General features: G+C 43.3%; 1 protein-coding gene across 2 annotated transcripts; it reads right to left on the bottom strand.

The window, feature by feature from the left end:
- Window positions 1-2,355: 2,355 nt before the first annotated feature.
- Window positions 2,356-19,975, bottom strand: lingo4b (leucine rich repeat and Ig domain containing 4b). 2 transcript variants are annotated; one of them, XM_076736382.1, is made up of 3 exons: window positions 19,595-19,975; window positions 5,685-5,800; window positions 2,356-5,527 (listed from the first exon to the last, which is right to left on the bottom strand). In XM_076736382.1, the coding sequence occupies exon 3, from the start codon at window positions 5,513-5,515 to the stop codon at window positions 3,704-3,706; it is 1,812 nt and encodes a 603-aa protein (XP_076592497.1). In that variant the 5' UTR covers window positions 5,516-5,527; window positions 5,685-5,800; window positions 19,595-19,975; the 3' UTR covers window positions 2,356-3,703. The 2 variants fall into 2 exon arrangements, with proteins under 2 accessions (XP_076592497.1, XP_076592496.1); XM_076736381.1 differs by lacking the exon at window positions 19,595-19,975 and adding an exon at window positions 7,686-7,799.
- Window positions 19,976-21,353: the final 1,378 nt, after the last annotated feature.

Below are 21,353 nucleotides of genomic sequence, written 5' to 3'. Positions count from 1 at the left end.
TAGTCATTTTACATTTTACATAGATGTAAATTATGAATTCTATGTTTTAGTTTAGTTTTCTTAGTTTTACTGTGATGAGTCACGGATTACTTCATTTAACAGGTGAGGCAGAACTCCCACATGGCGTTACAAACATCTGACCTTTAAAAGACACACTCAGCATGTAAATAACCAACATAGTACTCGAGTCACTTGAAAACCATCCGGTGGCTTGTCATGAAATTTGGTGCAGCCCATGATACTCCAAAGAGGATTAAACCAAGTTGCTTTTGGGTGATTCCCTGACTTTTTGTTCTAGTTCCATCAAAGGTCAAAATGTTCTATCGTCTTACACCCGTCCCAGGGGAAAGCAGGACATGGCACAAAGACAAATGTTCTTGCCAAACCGAAAGGATCCGTTGACACACAGAGGCATAGTGAATGAAGTAATAAACTCCAGGGCAGGTATGGCTGAAACACTAACAAGGAGCAGTAAAATGGGTCATCCACTAATCATATGGTTGGCGGTTTGAGCCCCAGGTCCTCCTGTCCACATGATGAAGTGTCCTTGGGCAAGACAGTGAACCTCAAATTGCTCCTGATGGTCAGGCCAGCACCTTGCATGGTAGCACTCTGCCACTGGTTTGTGTGTGAATGCAGAAATGAGAGGCAAGTGCTAGTGCTGTATAAACGCAGATATTTACCATTTTCAAGTCCAAAATGATCCAGATGTCACCAAAACACAATAATTAACCTGCTTCATCCAAATGGACAAGACGAACCTACCTAGCCAACGTCGTGACTCAGGAATGAAAAACAAAGATGGCTCCAGTATTTCTTGGGCCAAACAGAACATCTGTCTGTCTGTTTGAAGCCTCCTTAAGGCTTCTGCTGGGAACATGGTTTAGGAGAGCCATGACCACTTTGGTTGCTATAATTCAGCTAGACAGTTTTTTTCTCTTCTCTCTCTTCTTTTCAAGGACCTCTCGTCACCACTCATCTGCTCGCTGAAGGGCTGCAGAGACCATCTTCTTCCAGTACGGGTCAATTCCAGCTGAGTCAGAAGCAGGTGAAACGTGGTCGAGACAATGAGAGCTGCAGCTGAGACACTTTCAGAACAGGGACTATCATTCGCAGTCAAAGGAAAAATGATAAAGGTCTGACGAATAAATAGAGATCCAGATTCTATCAAATCAGTGCATGAAAATTCACCTTTTAGAATAAAAGCTGACAAGCAAAAATCTCGGATCATGTTTTTCTCTCTGTTATTCCATTTCCAGCACTTAGTTCTCATGAACTGCAGCCACATGAATATTCTGCTTTGCCACCCTTGCTGTTGGCTGCTTGTAACTTAGGCGATCCAGTCATTTAAGCCTATTCTCCTGTCACTCTGGGTAACAGTGTCAAATGCCTACAACGTAAACATAAATTGTGTCTGTTGTTGTAAAGAAACGCTCCGTCCGTCAAAGCAGACGAGGAGCCTGGACAGCAGATGCGAAGAAACCATAATGTTCTGGTGGTGCGTGTGCATGCCAGTCATGGGAGGAGTGGCTTATAAACACCACTTTAATCTGCCCCTTTGGCTTTCTGTCCAATGGGAGCAAATAGTTGTATTAAAATAGATAATATGACAGGCCAAGCTGGGCCGGAGGATAGCACCCGCCAGACAGACCTATATAACAGATTGAGACATGCAGAGGTAATCCAAAAGGGTTTAAATCTCTGCTCATACACGTGATTATCAGTTTTTTTCTTCTTCTTTTTTTTTGGGTTATACTGGGCAACTGCATTAGATGGACAAAATGATTTTCTGTGCAGTGAATCTACTGCGAGCACTGAAAGTCTCTTAATTGCACAAACGTGAAGTGAGGGTTGTTTATTGGTTAATGTTTGGCTTATCACCCTCAAGTGCAATATTCAGTTTTTAACGGGGAGTCAGCAGTAAGAGTATACAGCAGAGGAGACAGGAAATGTCTGTAAATGTCTAAAGAGATTCATTCATACGGGCACAACGGCATTCCTCTGCACGCATAATCCTCCGTCTTCTCTGGGTGAAACAGGAAGACAAACGTTGATTTGTGTGGCTGACTGCCAGCTGAAGCTTTGTTGTCTTACAAAGGGGCAACAAGGCCACTTTTTGTCTCAAATTGAACAGAAAGTCCTCACAATGGACTCACTGCGCAGAGATTAAGTGCTTTGGTTATGCAAGAAAATGTGTCCTTCTCTTGCCAATTTCCCAACAATGGACTCGTTTCAGATGAAGATCCGCTGAGAGATTGGTTTTAAGATGATTGGATCAGTTTTTTTTTCGCCGCATTTGATACCAATCCAAAAATATTTTCCATCTAACGATTCAAGGCAATCCATACACACAAGGCAGGTTTAAATACAGGCATTTAATAAAGAGAAATGAAAAAGAAAATCATCTATGAACAAGAGAGCAGATAAACAAACCTGTCCGTGCTGTATGTGTGGATCATTTACATCCTCTTTTCCTGACATAGTAAAGCATTGCTTTGTGCGTAGTGCATCTACACAGCTACGTTTATACACTACAGTGGCATATTTGAGTGACATTAATCCCCAGAACTAGATAAAATGATAGAATAAACCCAGCACTCACAAACGCCCTTGACCTAAATATTTACAAGATAACAATGGTGAGCATTCTCCGTGTCGATGGTGAGAATGTTACTGAGGCACATATTTTTCAGTGTTTTGTGTGGGTAAAAAAAAAAAAAAAAAAAAAAATGGTTTCTTGAATATAAAAAGGAGAAATCAAGAGTCATCTAATGTAATTACATGATAAAATTAAATGTTACAAAAGAAAAAGTGGTCCAATTTGGACCTGAAAAACTTGTCTTGAGTATGAAATGGGAAAGGACACATTCCTATGTACATTATGGTCTGTTATCAGTCTCTGTGCACTGCTACATGATCATTTAAAGTAAGCAGTGTCCATAATGGAAAGCACGTCTCCAATGCAGCATACTGCAAAGCTCCAAAATGTCCACAATTTGACCATAAAGTTGAGAATCAAAATTATTTGGCTAATCTATTCCATATATTTATTGCAAGTATCAAAAGCTTTGTAGTCACATATTCACATGTTAAAGTCTTACAGCCAATGCTAAATTGGCAGTCTCTGACATGATCCTCTGTGAGGAAGCAGAAATAGCAACTGGAGGGTCAACAGGGCAAATGTTTACTTGGCTTGTATTGGCAAGTGAAGACATAAAGCTGAGAACACTTGTACAACGTGGATGACTAAACAAGCACCTGATATGTTTTGACAATGCAGAAAGCTTTGATAAATGTGTGAAGCTCGATCTGTCTTTATGTGTTAATCCCAAAATCTGTGAAAATCACAACTATTTTATAACTACATGCTACATAAAAAATTAGTCCTGTGCTAGGTAAGTGGTCGTTTGCTTATTCAAAGTAAAAGCTGTTAAAAAATGCACATCAACCATGAGACAGCTCTGCCTACAATCTGTTAACATCTTTCTATTCCGGGGTCATTATATATTCATCAGTTAGATAACACAGCAAAGTGGGTGCCGAGATGTAACTTTCCACTCTAAAATCAGAAGAGGGGTAGCAAAAGCCCAACAAACTGGCTCTGATTGTCTTTAAAAGGGGTCTTTGACAAGAAGTCTCTGTCCTTGAGTGTCCCAGAACTCACAGTCAATATGAAGACCCCTTTCACCTTTTCCTTGGCTTTTTAAATAAGTTTCATGGTGAACCTGCCACCGTCACCTCCATCGCCTCCACCACCCATGGAAGACCGAGGAACAAAGTCAATAGTTGCCGTGTGCTTGATCTGGCCTTTGCTCTGGCTCCAGAAGAACATGAAGACAAAACAGATGGCCACCGAGCTGAGGAAAGACAGGAAGCCCATGGTGGTGGCGATGATCAGGGTCTTTGCATCAAACGGGTATGGCTTGGCCATTTGAGCTGAGGAGTTGGCAGCTTGGGGACTTGAAGGCTCTGCCCAGCCCTCCTCTTGGAATAAGGGGATGGTTCTGTTACGAGGGAGCCCCTTCACATACAGACCGACAGTCAGGCTGTCATTGCCAGCTGCGTTGCCTGCCAGGCATTGATATGTGCCACTGTCTTGGACTTGAGCAAAACGCACTTCTAGGGTGCCATTGAGCAAAACTCTGATTCGTCCTGTTGGAGAAACAACATTCTTATGGGATGAGATCCAGGTGATGGATGGGGATGGATCCCCATCGGCCTTACAGGAGAAGAGAACCGTAGTGCCTTCCTCTACTCTTGCCTCCTGCGGCCTACGGTCCATGATACGGGCAGGGCGGCAGGTAAACAGTCTCGGGAGCTCCTTCTCCGAGAAGTCTCTGAATTCACGCTGTCTCACAGCATCGGGAGATGAACAAGTGGGCTGGTGTCCGTCAAAGTTCAAGCGCAATCGGCGGCGGACCACCCAGATGAGCCGGCAGTCACATGCTAGGGGATTCCCATCCAACCGCAACACCTGAAGGTTCCCCACAGAGTGGAAGACACTCTCCTCCAAAGTCGTGAGCTGATTGGATGTCACATTAAGCATGCGAAAGTAGGCCAGCCCCCTGAAGGCCCCCGGCTCTATTCGTAGCAGGCTCCCCCCTGCTAGGTGTAACTCCTGGAGTCTCAGGAGGTCCCCGAGCATATTACCTTGGATAACGGTGATAGGGTTGTAGGACAGGTCCAGGAAGCGTAAATACACCAGGTGACGAAGTGCTGAGTAAGGAATAACACTTAGGTTGCAGCTGCTGATTACAAGCGAGGTCAAATTAAGACCGATCAGGCTGTTGCTAGCCAAAGTGTCCAGTGCTGGCCAGTTTGCAATCAGGAGGCTACGCAGACGGTGGAGTCGTCGGAAAGCATTGTTGGGCAGTGTAGAAATGCTAAGACGTAGCATGCGAAGACGTGTTAGGCTCTGAAGCTGGGACAGTGCCTCGGAGGGAACAGAGGTCAGGTTGCTGCGGTCTATGTTGAGCTCCTGCAGATTCTGCAGACCAAAGAAAGCCCGCTGGGAGATGAAGACCAAGTCATTCTCCTCGGCTTCCAGCGTTTGCAGGTTCACCATTTCTTTGAAGGTATAGTCCAGAAAGACCAGAATCTCATTCTGGCTCAAATCCAGAAAGCGCAGACTTGACAGGCCAGAAAACACCCCGACCGGGATGATCTTGAGACGGTTATTCTTAATCCGAAGCGTCCTGAGATTCTGTAGGCCCTGGAAAGCCTCCACCTCAATCATGGAGATTATATTATCACTGAGATCCAACTCTTGAAGTTGCAGGAGGCCAGAGAACTGGCGGCGCCCCACAGTCTTAATCTTATTGTGGGATAAATCCAAACGCCTGGCATCGCTGGAAAAGCCCTCCGGTACTGAGTTCAAATGTTTGCCAGAGCAGATCACTTCTTTGGCCTCAGGTCGGCACACACAGCGTGGAGGACAGCTTCCTGCTGATACACACAGTCCAAGCTGAAGCAGGATGCTCCACGCCCCCCATCGGACGACTGACTCCACAAACATCTTACCCCCAGCCTGAGAAGAGACGCAGACAGAAAGACATTAGCTCTGATGGTTTTGAATTAACGCAGAAATGTATGTACAACAGTTTAAAGTCATGTTTTAATATGAAATATAGTTTTAGATCTCACGCAGAAAGCAAAAGTTAGTTTAAATTTCTGTGAAGACATACCGATTCAGTCTCAGAGTGCAGATTTTCATAACCAGTGGCAGTCAAGTTGTAATCAGACTTGAGTTAAGTCCTCTGCAGAGATGTGGTCCTGTCAATAACATGCCCTTTGGAGTATCCTGGACAGAGCAGAGACACCGAAAAACAAGCGTTAACAAAATGACAGAAACAATGAGACAAAGATGATGCTCATGTCCAAAGACCAGGACAAATCAAATGCATTAAAGACCAGCTACAAATACAACTTTATGCACTTCGGTCTCTGGTTTTAAATTATTCATTCTGGACCAGATGGTCTCGTGGAGAAGAGTAACCAGGGTACCGATGTGGATCTTAAATGAAGTTTTTGATTGTTGAGTTTTGAGCTTGTTATCTGAGTTCAGTGTCGACCCTAAAAGTCCTCGGATGTACGATGAAGACCAGGAACAGCACGGGGACACTATTTCCACTGCTGACGATGTCCCACAATGAACTTCTGGTGCTCCCGTGGTATTTTTTATTTGTTTTTGCACTTGTCATTTGATATGCTGGCGAGAACAACAAAAAGTGCACATTTTGGGTAGCAGAGTGTTCCCAGTGTGAAGCAGATGTCGCAGCTGATAAGACCGGCCTACATCTCTGTACCACAGACAACAAAATCCCTACTTAACTGATTATCAAAGAATACATCTCACTTTTTACTCAGGACATTTCATCCTCCCAAAGACTGGGAAAAGTACCATTAACAGTGCTTAACACCCGTGGAAGTGTCCACATATGATCTGCCCTATTTTTTTGGTTTTTAAAGTATTAGTGCGCCCGGCTCATGAGCGACATCTCTCACAGAGCAGATGAGGCTTCAGTGGGATGAGAGCTTTGCCCTCTGGGCCAGGCATCTGGATTCAGACACGCCAACTGTAGCCAGAGCCAGCAACCGTCTGAGGGCGATGTAGGTTTTCTGAATAAAACCACTTTATAAACATAATAATCAAAAGTACATTAAAAATAATCACAAGTATCTCAAAATGTGGATGAATCGGGACTAAGACAGTAGGTCTACGGTTTATAAACAAGACCCACAGCATGTATGACTGACCCGTGGCTCGTCCTGAAGTTTCGTGCTCTTTAAGGATTTTTATTTTACCCGAATCATCTTGATGACCCGACTTCACTTTTAACTTTATTTGTATTTTTGTACAGTGCGCGTTTTACAGTTACAACACTGAGTACAGAAACAAAGTTCACAAGATATTTTCCAAAGTTTCCAAGAGTCCTTTTATTTAACAATATTAATTACTTTACTTAAGATCTTTGTTTCAAAGTGAGAAATTAATGTAAAAAAATCCCCAAATGAAAAAACATGGTCTAACTGCTGACATGAATGGAAAACATATTGTGCAAAATAATTCCAGTTATGAATGAATTTCAACTACAGTAGCAATTTTCCACATATAGAGTTTAGAGTGAAATACTTAAATTAAGCAATAAGTTTAAATAATGCAGGAAAAAAATTATGATTCAGGTTTAGATAAGATGAAAAGAGTTGCCAAAATGAGTCAACACTAGAAAAATGTGTCTGATCCAAACTCACAAACATCAAGAAACAGATGAAAAGACATTTTAAGATAAACAATAACGTAATAGATGATAATACTGATTAAAGAGTAGAAGCATCCTGCACACTTTTGAGGAAAGTGGTCCAAAAACAGACCCGCTGAAATGACATTACATAATTAAATTATTCTGCCACTGTCTGGCACTATGTGATGTAAATTATGTATCTCCCTCTCCAACAGCTACTGCTGAGACCAGCTACAGTACGTGCATCAAAGGTAACTGAGCTTAAAAATCAACTCTAAATCTTAATGCTGTACCTGGTATGATGTCCCACAGCTGCACAGAAAAGTCAAAGCCCAAAACATAAAGCCAAATAGGACAAAGTCATGTCTCATAACAGGCAGTTATATTATCTATAATACTTCAAAAATACAGCAAAGACAATCCAAATGCCAGAGTGGGTCTAACCTGCGGCAGCCTCTCGCTGTCTTCATCACACAGTGTGGACTCGCCCTCTCTGCAGCCTCGATCTCCTCTGAGTGGCAGAGGTGTCGACAGTCCCAGAGCTGCACAGTCTGTCTCATCCCTGCTCCTCGTGCAAACAGCTCTTATACTGGCTGGCTGGGAGCGCTGACTCTCAACCCAACACTCGTGCTCTTAGACTCCCAGGACTCCCATTAGACCGATAAATCAGGGAGCAGACACCAATACTGGTACTTTATTAAATACTGGCCGTACCATCGATCAGGGGGACGTTTTCTTGATTACAGCTCTGGTAAAACAATCTGTATTATATTCTAACTTTCATCTGTCCATCTTTGATGTTTTAGTGAGGACTTTCCTGTGCCCAAAAGAACTACATGATTTACTTTAAAATATGATTCATCTGGGATGGTGGATGAGTGTTGTTGTCCCAGGACAGTTTTCCAGCCTCCCTCTTCCTTGGATGCAAACATTCTAATGTAAACAAATTGATTATTGCCAATAAAAATTGGCTTTTAGTCGTCATGAACTCGTATCAGTGTCCCGTCACTGTGTAATTCATGGGGCTCACGATTTAAATGTGCTGATCCCCCCCGAACCAGGCCACCTTGTGAGAGACATAGACTGGCAGGTGTGTGATATCTCAGGCGGGTGGGCTGTCAGTTGCTGAGCCCTTCCAGCCAATCAGGAGTCAGGCTCGCTCCTCCTCTGCGTCTCTGCACACATCATAAAGCTACAGTCCAGCCAAAGGTCGCGACCCCGGAGTCACGGCCAGGACTGACCCCGTCCGTCAAATTAGAAAGTGGGAGAATAAATGCATGTGTAGCTCGGACGTGTATTTCTCACCCTGCGTGGAGCGTAGTCACATGAGTGTCACGTTACAGTGTTAATTACGCTAACTATTTTCTATTACACACAGTCACCGGCCGTTTCTATTAATGATGCAGTTTCAGATTAGAGCAGACAGCGTTCGCCTAAAGGACTGTTGCTGCAGCGGTCAAAACACCTCAAACCTGCGATACCTTCAGGAATATAGTACAGAACTGCTTCTTGTCAAATGAGCAGCAAGCTATTTTTACAACCTTGATGTTTTTAAGGAGTGAGACAGCAGAAGTCTGTCACCAGGAAAGTCCCGCTAGTCTTTCATCTGTAGTTCCCAAATATGAGTCACGCTCATAAATTCTGAATAAGTCCAGAATTAGAGAGAAATAAGACCAGAATGTCTGCAGAATTTTGTGAGAAAGAGTTGCAAGCTGTCCTTTAATAACAACTAATTGCTGATATATTTATTTACTGTGTGATGTCACAATGCCTGGCTGATGTAGAATCATTCGCTGGAGATGGAAGCTTAGCTTTTCATAACGAAGACACTGATGGTCGTGATGTCCTTCACATGATTGATGAAACGATAGCTGTGTGTTAATCTGCACAGCCTGTTGTGAGACTGTGGAGTTTATTTTTTTAATTTTCAGCTCCAAAATGACTCAGTCACTGTCACGTCTTTCGTTCAACAACAGTCATTTCGGAGAAGTCCATTAATGATTTCTGTTTAATTCAGTTTTATAATAATGTTGTTTGGTTTCTGAGGGAAGTCTGCTCATCTGGTCGTCTCTTGGATTTGCTTACAGTCTGGCCGGATAAAAGCCTGACTGACCAACATGAAGCTGCCATTTGATGTTCCTGAAAAAGCCTTTTTGCATTACTCAGAAACATCCGCTCTCCTGAAGCCAAGCAGGAGCCAACTCTTACCGAATAAACCACCCCGATGCCAAAGTGCAAACAATATCAAAGCCAATCGACTGTAACCTCTCTCCAGACAATCCTTTGGCAGAGTCCAGAGTCTTTTGGGTGAACTCCCACTATCGCTTAATTCTCAACTTCCTCGCTGTGTTTTCCCTCTCTCCTCTGTCATCGGGCAAAACTCATCGAGTCTCTCAGCTCTTATCGCCTTACATCAATCTGTGGACAGTTGCCACCGTGTTAAAATTAGGACTTTCTTCACCGGCTGAGCACAGCTGCAGATTTAGTCATTACTTAGCTCTCCGCCCTCACTTTATGTTCCCCTGATGGTTACGATGATGATGATTATGTTATTCAAACTACTAGTGCAGTTAAAAAACAGTCTTTTTATTGTGGAGGATGGTCACCAAAGTGTTTTTAGCATTTTCTGATTTCATGCTCGTCTCAGCAGCTCAGCTCTGACAGAACATGTTGGTGTTGGGCATCTCCAGTATTGTGGGTGTGCACAGTGTGTAGATCTGAGCGTGATACTGTAGTTTGACTGTAAACGTGTGCTACGTCACTTTGCTCTCTCGATGCCCAGAAAGATTTCCCCCACGGGAGACAATAGAGGCGGCTCCAACTCTAACTCTGGTGAATGAGATGAACACTTAAAATCAAACTGCTAACACGAGCATTTCTGCTCCGGATCATATTCAACAAAGTGCGACAGTGAACAGAGACACACATCATTATCCTGCGGTAACAAGGCCAGAAGCAAAGAAGAAGCAATGATTCTCTATTGACTTGAACTCTTCCTTCGCCTACATTAAGGCTTCATTAGCTTTGAAAACTCTCTCTCTCTCTCTGAACTCGGCTCTTTTAAGTGTTGCCTTATCTGCCATTCCTCAACGCTCAATCTCTGCTTGTTACTTGGGGACCTGCAGCAAAATGTGAAAAACTGTGACAGACGGGGTGTAATTACTTTATATTTTAGGCAAAAACTTCCTTTGCAACAGGTGCATGAAACAGGAACATGACCTAACATGAGCCTCAGGGCTGTGGTCTTTGTTTCCTGGAGGTCCTGAGCATGAAGCCAACCAGCCCATCTGACAGAGAATGCACGCTCTGATCCCGGCTGGGTTTTCTGACACTTGTCAAAGAGCTATTTTTATCTCGTCACAGTGAGAAAGACAAGAGCCTGGCTCAAATCCCCAATTAAAGCGACTGGAACAGAACAACAGCGCGAGGATCACGGACCGTGAGCTCGCGTCTTTGCACTTTGGTGTGTTTTCTGCCTGCGTGTGTGTGCTCAAATTGTTGAAAGTGTGTTTGAATGTGTGGTGGAGTTGGTGTGTGTGTGTCTCTTTTTTTTTATGAGCTTCTGGCACCTGCTGCAGTGTGACGGCCCCTGAGACCTCCTGCATGCAAGCAGCAAATATTAAAAGGTTTGCTGGCAGAACAGCTGTCGGGTGCATAGCTGGAAACAAAAGTCCCTCGGTCTTCCCCCCTTGGGTTTGTTGGGGAAAGGGCTTGTAAACAAGACCATGTCGGGAGCTGCATCTATATTCAACAAAATGTTAAAAATGCAAGGGAGCGGACATGGAAAACCCGTCCCTCTACACAGGAGGGGTCTGAGAGTAACAGCACAGGCTCAATATCATGATATCCCCACATCTAGATCCACACAGACAGCTAATGCTAGATGGCCTCCCTCTTTTCTACAATGCAGGACGAACACAGAAGTGAGAGTGCAGAGCTGCCAGTGAGTCAGCAGGTGTTGAAATATCATGAACAGAAAGTAGCATCGAGTGGAAATCAGTGCTAATGTTAGCAGGCGAGAGTAGCTAGCTAAAAAGCTAAAAGTTTGCATCTCAGCAGACGGGAGGAGGCTAATGAAGAGTAACGTCGATCAAAGTCATGATTTTTATAAAATATGCAACATGGATTTTAGTGTATCGCACTGAAGGAAAAGTGACAAATCTGCCAAGTATATTGGCGCCCAAGAGGCACGGAAACATGCTCCATCAATGACTGGATTTAGACGATCTCTGCCATCCGTTTTCTCAATCACCCTCTTCAAACATGTGTCTCACTGTCCAGTAGCTTCTCTCAAAATCAGAACTGAAGCGTAATGTGTACAAATCCTTCAATTACTACCCAAATAAGTGCTGATTTTATCGTCCCTTCTGTGGTTTTCCTCTATATAATGCAGGGATGTTCACAGCGTTTCATTTTCAACCAGGTATCTGACTCTAACTAACTGTAGTCACTTCATGTAGGAACTAGTTAACATGATCCTAGTTGCTCTGATGTTTTAAAGCAGGTGGTTGCTGAGTGGTGATTTTAAGACTGTGCATAGCCTTGTCTAAATGTAAGGGGTATGTGGATGGTGGAACAGCCCAGGGCAGAGCGCCGGGAAATTTCCCTTATTTTCAAATCCCAGTGTTGACAGGTGTGCTTGTAGGAAATCCAGTGTGACACCTGTCAGTTAGCAGAAGACCACCGGATATGACAACGTCAACTAGCAATGCCAGCTCTCAGTTGTCAGTCAAGCGTTGCCAGTGGAAATGCCTCCTCAGAGTCTCGAGGTTCAGGCAAAATGTGTCCAAAAATGGTTTTATCCTCTTTTGAAAATGTGAAAAATGTGCACAAAAGCTGCAGAATCAGTGACTACAGTTAGTATTTCTTAACAGTTCTTCAGCTGCAGATTAGATGATGATACACTGAACATATGTAGTGTCATTTATATGATTAACACAGCTGGTTAGTTTCAGATTTGATTAATACTAATATTACAATAATCAATGATGAACACACAGTTTTTAAAACAAAATCTCATTTGAAAGTTGAAAACAGTTTTGTCTCATAAAACAAATGGTGGAAGAAACTGAGCATTGATTTTAGTTTTTTAAATATTGTTTAAACATCTTTATATATTTTTAATTACTGGTACAATGAGTTATATAGACCAAGATGATCCTACAGTCGCATTTAAAGATAGTTTTAGCTTGATTATTAAATTAGGTGAATGACACAGAGGTGGACAGGTGGAAATTGAGCAGCTGTTGTTGTGTAATATTGGTGCTCATTGCAGAATATTTTGCAGACCGTGTGGCAGTCAAGCAGTCGTTTTTCATTTGCTGTTTGTGTTTTCAAAAGGCTGAGAGAGAAATAAAGACCCGTGAATACTAATATCGCCAAGGAAGGGTGTGTTTGCCTGGCTGCACAGCTGAAATTGGCATGTGGGGGAAGAGATAAAGGAAAGTGTGTGCGAGCTTGTGTCTGTGACAAATGGGATTATATTAATTGTTTGCCTCTGTGCCTACACATTGAAACTGATTTGTTTCATCTGAATGTTATGGATTGTGCTGGTTCTCATGGAGTCTGTCCTGAAATGGTGAAGTTTGCACTGAAGAACAAACTGCCTGATGACATGAGGTCTGTCAGTATCCACACTCCTTCCTGTTTTCTCTGTCGATGGGTTAAATGTGTGTTTGTGGTTTGTTTGTGGGAGGCAGATGTAAAGTTTGTCAGTTTCTCTTGAACTGTGGGTGTTTTTCTCTTTTCTTTTGTTGTTGTTACCTGTTGCTGTGTGTATTTTAATGTTGCTTGCATTGATTTTACCTGTAATGAGATATCCTGTAAAGCTAAAACAGTCTTCCTGGTTTATTTAACGGTCTGTCAGTGCAATGTAGAAACCCAGATGTATTTACACGAAAGGCCACTGTGAAGCATGGTTATAACGAGAAAAGTGATCGTTTGCCTGTGAAAGCTGGACATGTTAATCATACAAAGACAAAGACAGAGAGGGACAGACACATTAAGTATGGATGTGTTTGAGTATTTACACCCATGTAACGTGTGGTGGAAGTGGGTCACCCTGACAGACTCGCTCGCATCGGTCTTGTTCCAGACTGTGTGTCGGGTAAAGCACTCTGCTGTAATTCCTCATTCTGACGAGGAGAGAGTTAAGACTCTGTGCGACGTCACGCAAAGTGCGCCGTCTGCAATATTAATAATAGCACAAATAAATGAGGGAAGGGAATTAGTCTCAGTGCAGCGCCTATGTGATGTGACAAATTAGGTCGTCTCAGCTAACAGCGACGGATCCATCGACGTACATCAGAGGGATGAGGGGAGGTCACGCATTAAAGAGGAGCTGAATGATGGGAGACAGAGGGCTCTGAACCTGGAACGGGTCAAACACTGATCAAACTGCATCAGAGCAGCGTACATACTGACTGTAGGCTTCAACTGCAATCAGCTCCTCATAAAATGTGGGACAGGAGGCTGTTAGTGTTGAGAGATATCCAACATGTGGCCCCATGTTTCCATTGTCGAGGAAAACTCAGAGTCCCTCAGCACAGTCAGAAAAGGCTTACCTCAGTAGAAAAAAGCTAATTTTCACAATCTATAGTGGTAAAAGTGACAAAAGAGAAGATACATGGAGCAGAAGGGTGGAGTTCATTTTTCAGATCATTGACAGAAACAAAAGAGAAAGCAGTGAAATGAAAATGGAGTCAAACAAGGAGGGACAATAACAATTATGAGACAAGGGGAGAGGCAGTAAGTAAAGGAAGACCGAAAGAAAGCAAAGGGGAGAAACAGGAGGAACAATGGCGCGAAGGTAGAAAAACGAGGGAATGAAAACATCAATGAGAAATAGAACGAAAAGGCAATGAGGCTAAATATGAAAAACAAGAAGGAGTTCAATAGGAAGACAAGAGAGAACAAGAAGAACAAGTACAAAGTGCCAGAAATTAAAAAAAACTCGTGCTGAAGTACAATACTCGGGTAAATGTCCTTCGTTACTTTAGGCTTACTTTGCACTTCAATCCAAGAGCCTCCGTCACAAAAACTCAAATGTCTCCAAATCGAATTTTTCCACCAAAAACTACAAGTGGTGTCACAGAGAGCTGTCGCTGCAGGGGCTTTTCATGGCTCTGCGAGTTTTCAGCTCTGCAGGTTAAGAGGAAATGAGGTAAGCTTGACATCAGAAGCAGAAAGAAATCACTATTGTAACATTTCAAAGAAGAGCGATCAGCTCCATAATCTCCCCTCACTAGTGTGCAGGTGGAGCTTTTCCTCTTTGGCACACTCACCAGCCCGCATGCTAATCTGACGGGGCCGAGCCACAATCGAACCCGGTCTCCAGCTGAGCCTGAGCCAGCCGGAGGGGTGCAAAGGGAAAAGAGGGTGCCACTGTTGTACATGTGTGGGAGGGGATTGGAGGCTTCCTGTAACTGGCAGGTCACAGACTCGATTCCCGGCAGCTACTGACGTGTCCATCGCTCAGCAAGTGTCTTTGAACAACCACTGCTTTCACTCTTTAAGATGCACATGTTGCACATCAGTTCCCACAGAAGACACTGTCAATAGGAGAGGTATAGATATAAATTTCATCCTTTTCCTCTGCTGAACTGTCGGGTTTGAGAGGGACTAGTTCTTACTTAATGTCGTCCAACTAGATCTAAAGGCAAAGCGGCAAAAAGCCTGCTGTCATAGCGTCTCACTACCTTCCTCGGTCTCTTCAAAGACGCTGCGTGTCTTTGTAGCCATGACGAAATGAATCATAGCAATGAGGATAAAGATGCACTTCCGTACAGTCTGTCTCGGTTGACAGCGGTTCAAACCTTACTTTCACACTCCCGTATTCCCGGCCTAATGTACCCGTCAGACTGACTGTTTCTAAGTGAATATTATTGTCAGCGTTGTCGGATAGTGCGCCCACGGTTCTGACACTGGAAAGGTATGGAGGGTGTAGGGTTCAGATGCTGTTCGATGACTCGACATGCACTCCGTTTGAAGCATACTGACCCCTTTTATTGTGCTTCTAAGTGTTGTTCTAATGCATTTCTTCACCTAATGTGAAGCGCTTTGTGAAGCAATTACCTCTGTGTTTGAAAGGTATAAATAACCTTGCCTTGTACCCCGATGACTCAGTGGACAATGGTTTGACAGATGGGCCCCAGGAAGAGCGCCACCTAAAGGAAATCAATCCTCGTCAGCTAAAGCCAAAGATAAGGGAAAACAACATCCCTGCAGAAATAAAAGACAAAGGCAATCTCTGGGACAAGCAGACAAAAACATCCCTAAGCTCTTCTACGGGAGGCAAACTGGACTTAACCTGCCGCGGCAGATGGTTTGTAACACACAGCCATCTGGGAAGTCGTCCTTGGAAACTGTTTGGAGAAGTTCAGGAGCTTTTAGAAATAACTGGCAGGTGATCGGATGAAGAATCTGTCAATCACCTTCTAACTTCAACAAACCATATGTATCGTAGGACCGTTCGTTTCGCTTCCTTCAATGAAGAAATACTCTCCGGTCGTGAAGTCTGGCCAGATGGATTCTCAGCAAGCGTGATCTTACTGTTCCTCTACCGCCTCCATGTTTCCACAGATTGTCATTCCCAACCTGTCCACCAGATGCTCCCAGAGTTTCCTGCTCCTTACCAATCACCCGACCCACTTCCTCCCTGCCACACCTGTTCCTTGTTCCCTCATTAACCACCAGTGTATTTAGTGGCCAGATCTTCTGTGTTGCCTCCTTGCTGTAGCCTTCCAGCCTCAGTTTTGTGTCCCTTTTCTGTAAACTGTCGTGGCCTTTGTGTTTCTGACTGTGGTCTGACAGTGTGACATGCTTCCTGCCTTAAAGTTGCCGGCCTGTAAGCCTTTGGTTCCAGTGAAGTTCTTTGAATCCAGTCTGCTCTTGCCTTGCTGTGTCTGCATTTGGGTCCCCTGCCTTGTTGCCTCTGGACTAAAACCACGACGCTCAGCAAACATGGCATGAATATTAAAAACAAATGTGGAAAATTTCAACTTAGCTGAAGATTGATGATCAGATCTGTTGTGTTTTGTTCATGCATGTGGTAACGGAAGGATTCAGAGTCATGTTACTCTTTCACCTCTCTTCAGGTGGATAGTTAGCAGATATCAACACCTATGATAATTGAAGCTATTGAAAAAATAAACAATAATAAAAAAGGTTGAATCAACGTGAGACTGGAAGCTCATACAGTGAAAACTGATGAATATAATCAAACTGGAAAGGACACACACATCTTGGAAAGGGGAATATGGCATGAAAGAAAACATGCAGCATCAAAGAAACCCTCTAATGTAAAGATTTCTTTTTTTTCAAGGTGAAAGGCTGCTGCTGACTCGAGCCCCGGGCCACTGGCATTCAGCTCTTCATTCATGCCCAGACCACATATCTCCACTGGTAAACATCTGATCTTTTTATTCATCTACAAAAAGACTGTGGCCTGAATTGTGCATGTGTGCAGCACAGATTCTGCCCTGGATAGATGTTTTCATGTGCAGACCCTCAAAAGAAAAGGCAACTGAAGACAGACTTGATGTGAGAACTAAGACATTTATCCAAAAAACAAGAGAGGTGCTGAACATGACTGTCATCTTACAGCCGTTAAGACTGAAAATGTGGTGGGTAGATGTGTGCGTGGACGCATTGTTCCAGGCTCAGATGCATCTTCTTCCCAGACAGCTTGCCAACATCTTTGGCTAAGCCTGGTATTAAGGTGCTGCAGTTGGAAAGAAATCAAAGCTGCAGTGACATGGTGTACTAGCAGCATATGGCTTTTTGGAGACAGATATTTTTAAAACACTATTATCAAGCTGCAGTCGCTGATGGCCAATTGCTTTATCTTATAATCTGGAATACATTTTAGCTTGAAGAGTTATTCAGAAAGTTCGCTCTTCACGGCAGGCCGGACACTGGATATTTAACGAGAGATTCGCTTTGAAGCACTTTGGATGAAAATGAATAATTGCTACTTCCTGTTGAGGCTGTTTCTTTTTAAAGATTTTGTTTTCTGATTTATTTTCTTAAAGGAGTAAATGGGTTTCCAATACCGAGGTTGCCTTATGGTGAGACGGCAGTTAGTCTGCGTTTGAGTGAGACATTCGTTGTGGGAGTAGTATGAAATTAAAATTGCCCAAATTAGAAAACAAATATGAAGCTTGAGGGCTTTTCAATCTTGAAAAACACATTCACATATTGTGGCTTTCCTTTCTAGCTGAGGGTTCCTGACAATCCCAGAAAACTAAACCAAAACCCTCTGAGGAAGATCATGTGACGTGACTGAAAGCTTCGGAACACCAAGGTCATCTCGAAGACACAGATGAGACAAAGATTTGTTTTTGTGAAGCAAAAATAAACGAATAAACTCAAAGTGCAAACTGAGATACTGACCCCCAGCTGTAGGACAGCTACATCCTCTGGACTCAACCAGAGCCCTTTTCAATGAATATGACAAAGTGAAACCACAACCAAAGCTTCTCCCAAATCATTCCACCCAACCTAACTCACAAACCTGACCGAAAACCTTAAAGTTATGCATCTTGGGTTTGTTACAGTGCCCAAATTCAGGGACTGCCATCATAATTGAACTACTTAATGTTCGAAAAAGTCTTAGACATTTGCTTCTTGTAAGATATCATAGAAGTCAGAGTGCCAGAACAATGCAGATCACTCACCAACAAACCAGTGTAGGACAGATTAAACTGCATAGGACATTAAGAACTTCAGTGCCTGACTGTATATTTCTACCACTGAGTCCATGAAGGCAAAGCAAAGGAACTAGTTAAAGACTTGTCATATACTTCTTTGCCTGCGGCAATCAATTGAGGTCTGGAGCAGCTGCCCAATATAACAGTCCAGATAAATCATTCCCTAACAAGGAGACTGACATACTTCCTGTGCATAAAATGCCCTCTGATTAAATTGCCCATTTGGCAGAATCCCAAGCGTCAAATCCTTGGTTCTCCCTTGATGGTGATCTGCTCCTCCGGAGCCACATTGCAACCGATGTGATGTGTGTCCCCATTATGACACGAGGAGAGGACGGAGAGGCTGCTGCTGGTCTGACTTCACCTCTGCGCCCTCACTGAAATGCTGATCCTGGCTTATATCAGACTGCAGGTGAGGTGGCAGTCAAACCTAACCGGAGGAGAAGTTTTCGACAAACAGGTTGATCTGAGTCGCTGTGAGAGCGAAGCACCTTGATTTAAAAGACAAAATAAAACACACAGCCTCAGACCGGCCCAGAGGGGAAATGAGGCTGCAGTTACTGCCGTCTGTAATCCTGCTGAAACGCAGTTAAAACACAGTCTGCTGTGGCCCTTTTTAGGTTTATGGAACAAACTCTTCTGAGGATTACTGTTCACATGGACAGAGTGAAACTCCACAAGCACAACATCAACAGAAAGACAGATTTACACAAACAGCAAAGCAGCCAGCCTCAACAGTGAAGAAGTAACAAAACACATTACCTTTCTAGACACGACTGTGAAAAAAAAAAACCCCAAAAAATAACCCAGGGAATAAAGATATGAATATAGGTCAGCATTAAACTCACCACTGTACCGGACACAATACAAGTTTCTAATTTATTCTAGTGTCATGGGCTTTTTTATAATGGGATTTCTCACCGCAGAGACTTGACAGCACTGACAGAAAACACTGAAACAAGAACAGCAAAATAGGTCGGAATCCTTATCGTTGACCTTATCCGGGTGAAGAAAAACCACCAAGACAGGAAAAATAACAGAATCAGCCAATAACAAATAAACAGGAAACTGAGCTTCAGACAAGACACCAAATAAATAACAGTCACCAACAGCTTGACGACTCGTTCTAAAGACTTCCTTTGTTAGTGGACATCGAGGGAAAGTCTCGTGCTATCTTCATTTTGGGTGATTGGAAAAATAAATGATGTGATAATAAAACTATTTAAATGTAAAAAGCGTGAGTTGAACGCCTGCGCAGACACGCGCACAGACGCTGGCACACTTAAACCAACAGGGACGTTTGAGGATTATTATAGCCTGCTGGTTCCGCACTAATAAATGAGGTCTAATGAATGCCGTAAAGTCAGGATAAAGTCGTTATTAGGTGGGCTACCATGGACACACTCTACAAACCACCGTGACATGTTACAGAAATCAACATGACACCTATAAACATCCCATGAGGCAGAAGTCAGTCCGGGCTATAAATAACCGGGTATTACAGAAGTGATGCAGGAGTATTTCAGCCGTTGTCAGGTTCAACTAAACAGATCACAACCTCAAAAGTAGTCCGAGGTTTTTATTTATTTATTTGAAAAAAGTGTCCGAAACCGTGAATGGAGCCGCAGAGAAACTTGAACTCACCAGCTGAAGCTTTCGGTGAAGGAAACATCGCAGCCTTTAAAGCTTCCACTGATGAAACGTCCGTCCAGCGGAAAAACGCGCTCATCTCCGTCCAGGACACTTTCCCTCTTCCTCCTCTTCCTCCTCTGCCTCAAATCAACCAGACTTTTCCAACATCTGTCACAGCAGAGTCGCGTAATTTACCTCGCCCTCCTTCTTCATTAATTTCCCTTTCCGACTGCCGAAGACCTCGGGGAGTTTTCGGATAATTGCGCTACTAAAATAATTTAGGTCGACGGTGTCTGCGCGTCTTGCTGCGCGCGGTGATGCTGAGGAGAAGCTGCTGCGCTCTGACCGCGGATCTGCTGATGCTGCGTCCTCCGCATCTCCATCCCTCCGCTCAGCTGGAACAAAAGTCACACGGATTTAAAGCTGGATGCGGACCATGTGTCGGGCCGTAATGCCCTAAATCCCAGTGTAACGAGTAGTGAAGCACGAATTACGTCTTTACTTTCGTTACCAGAGCTCCCTTTTCACTATATGTGCTAATGAAAGATTAAAAAGGGTGACTCCCGTCAGAGCCTGCTGTTCCTTTTAAACATCCCCACTAGTTTTGTTATCAAATTGCGTGACAGTCAGAGGACATTCTCCCAACAGGAGGCCGCTTTTCAGAGTAAAACAGATCAAATAATATTAATAATATGACCTCTTGACAATCATGAGCCGTAAATGCTGTACTTTTGCACTTTGCATGATTTCTTTCAGTTTTCAAATGGGAAACTACACTTTCTTGGCTCCAGCGATAAGTTACTTCACTTTGCAAATCAGGAGGGTTTGCATGTAAATTTTGGCTTCAGGATTGGTTCATAAAGTTTAGTGCATTATCAAAGTCGCCCCAGCTGGCAGCAGTTCGACCAGCAGCTTATAGAACCCTTTGCATGTTAGTGATGACACAGTAGGAAAAAAAATAATGTTCCCATAATCCTCTGGCAACTTTTAAAGACGTTACAGTTCAGTTTATTGCTTCCTAGACTGAACAGCATCTGTAGCCTACGAGTCTTTACTGTAAAGCAACGAACACTAAAGCTCTCCGCGTGGTTTCTTTAGCCGTGTGGATGCTAGCGGTGTGGCTCAGGGTGTCAGTGCTGGTCTGACTCTCGGTTGATCCACCACCTCAGTGTAGACCTTGACATCAGGTGCAGACATTCATGATACCCAGAGGCTGAATTCTCTGACTTTTCCTCTGTTACCACCAGCAGCTTGATGAAATGTCTGGATGGATTTCCGTGTCATGAAATGTATGTTTCTTGTGAAATTTGGTGGTCGACTGACTTTTATCTGTCTTAGGTTTGGGTGTGTAACGGCTTTACAGTGAGCATTAGAGCTTCACGTCTTATTGAAATGTCGTGCTCTGAAACCCCTTGAAGGATCACCTGAACTATGCTAATGTCTAAAGTTTAAAGTACATTTTAGAATGATTTCCATTTCATAGTTACAGTGTATGTAATGATATGTCTGACACTGACACACTACGAGAACCACACTGGCTACTAAAAACACAAAAAGCATGAAAAATGCTCTCTAGAACCACCTTTGTCCATGCTGGGCCGCTGTAGAAACACAGATGTGCAACACGGTGGACTCTATTGAAGAGGACCTGCTCCTTCTGTTAATGTGAGGTGATTTTACACTAATAAAAACATAATTATCAATATTATATTCTGTCTCTACCAATAGAGCTTTTAATACAGTATGACAAATCCCCAAATTTCTGTGAGCT

This window comes from Chaetodon auriga, chromosome 8, assembly GCF_051107435.1.
Source record: "Chaetodon auriga isolate fChaAug3 chromosome 8, fChaAug3.hap1, whole genome shotgun sequence".
Lineage (NCBI taxonomy): Eukaryota > Metazoa > Chordata > Actinopteri > Chaetodontiformes > Chaetodontidae > Chaetodon > Chaetodon auriga.
The sequence above is the reverse complement of the archived record's forward strand: the minus strand, read 5'-3'. Positions and strand labels throughout refer to the sequence as shown.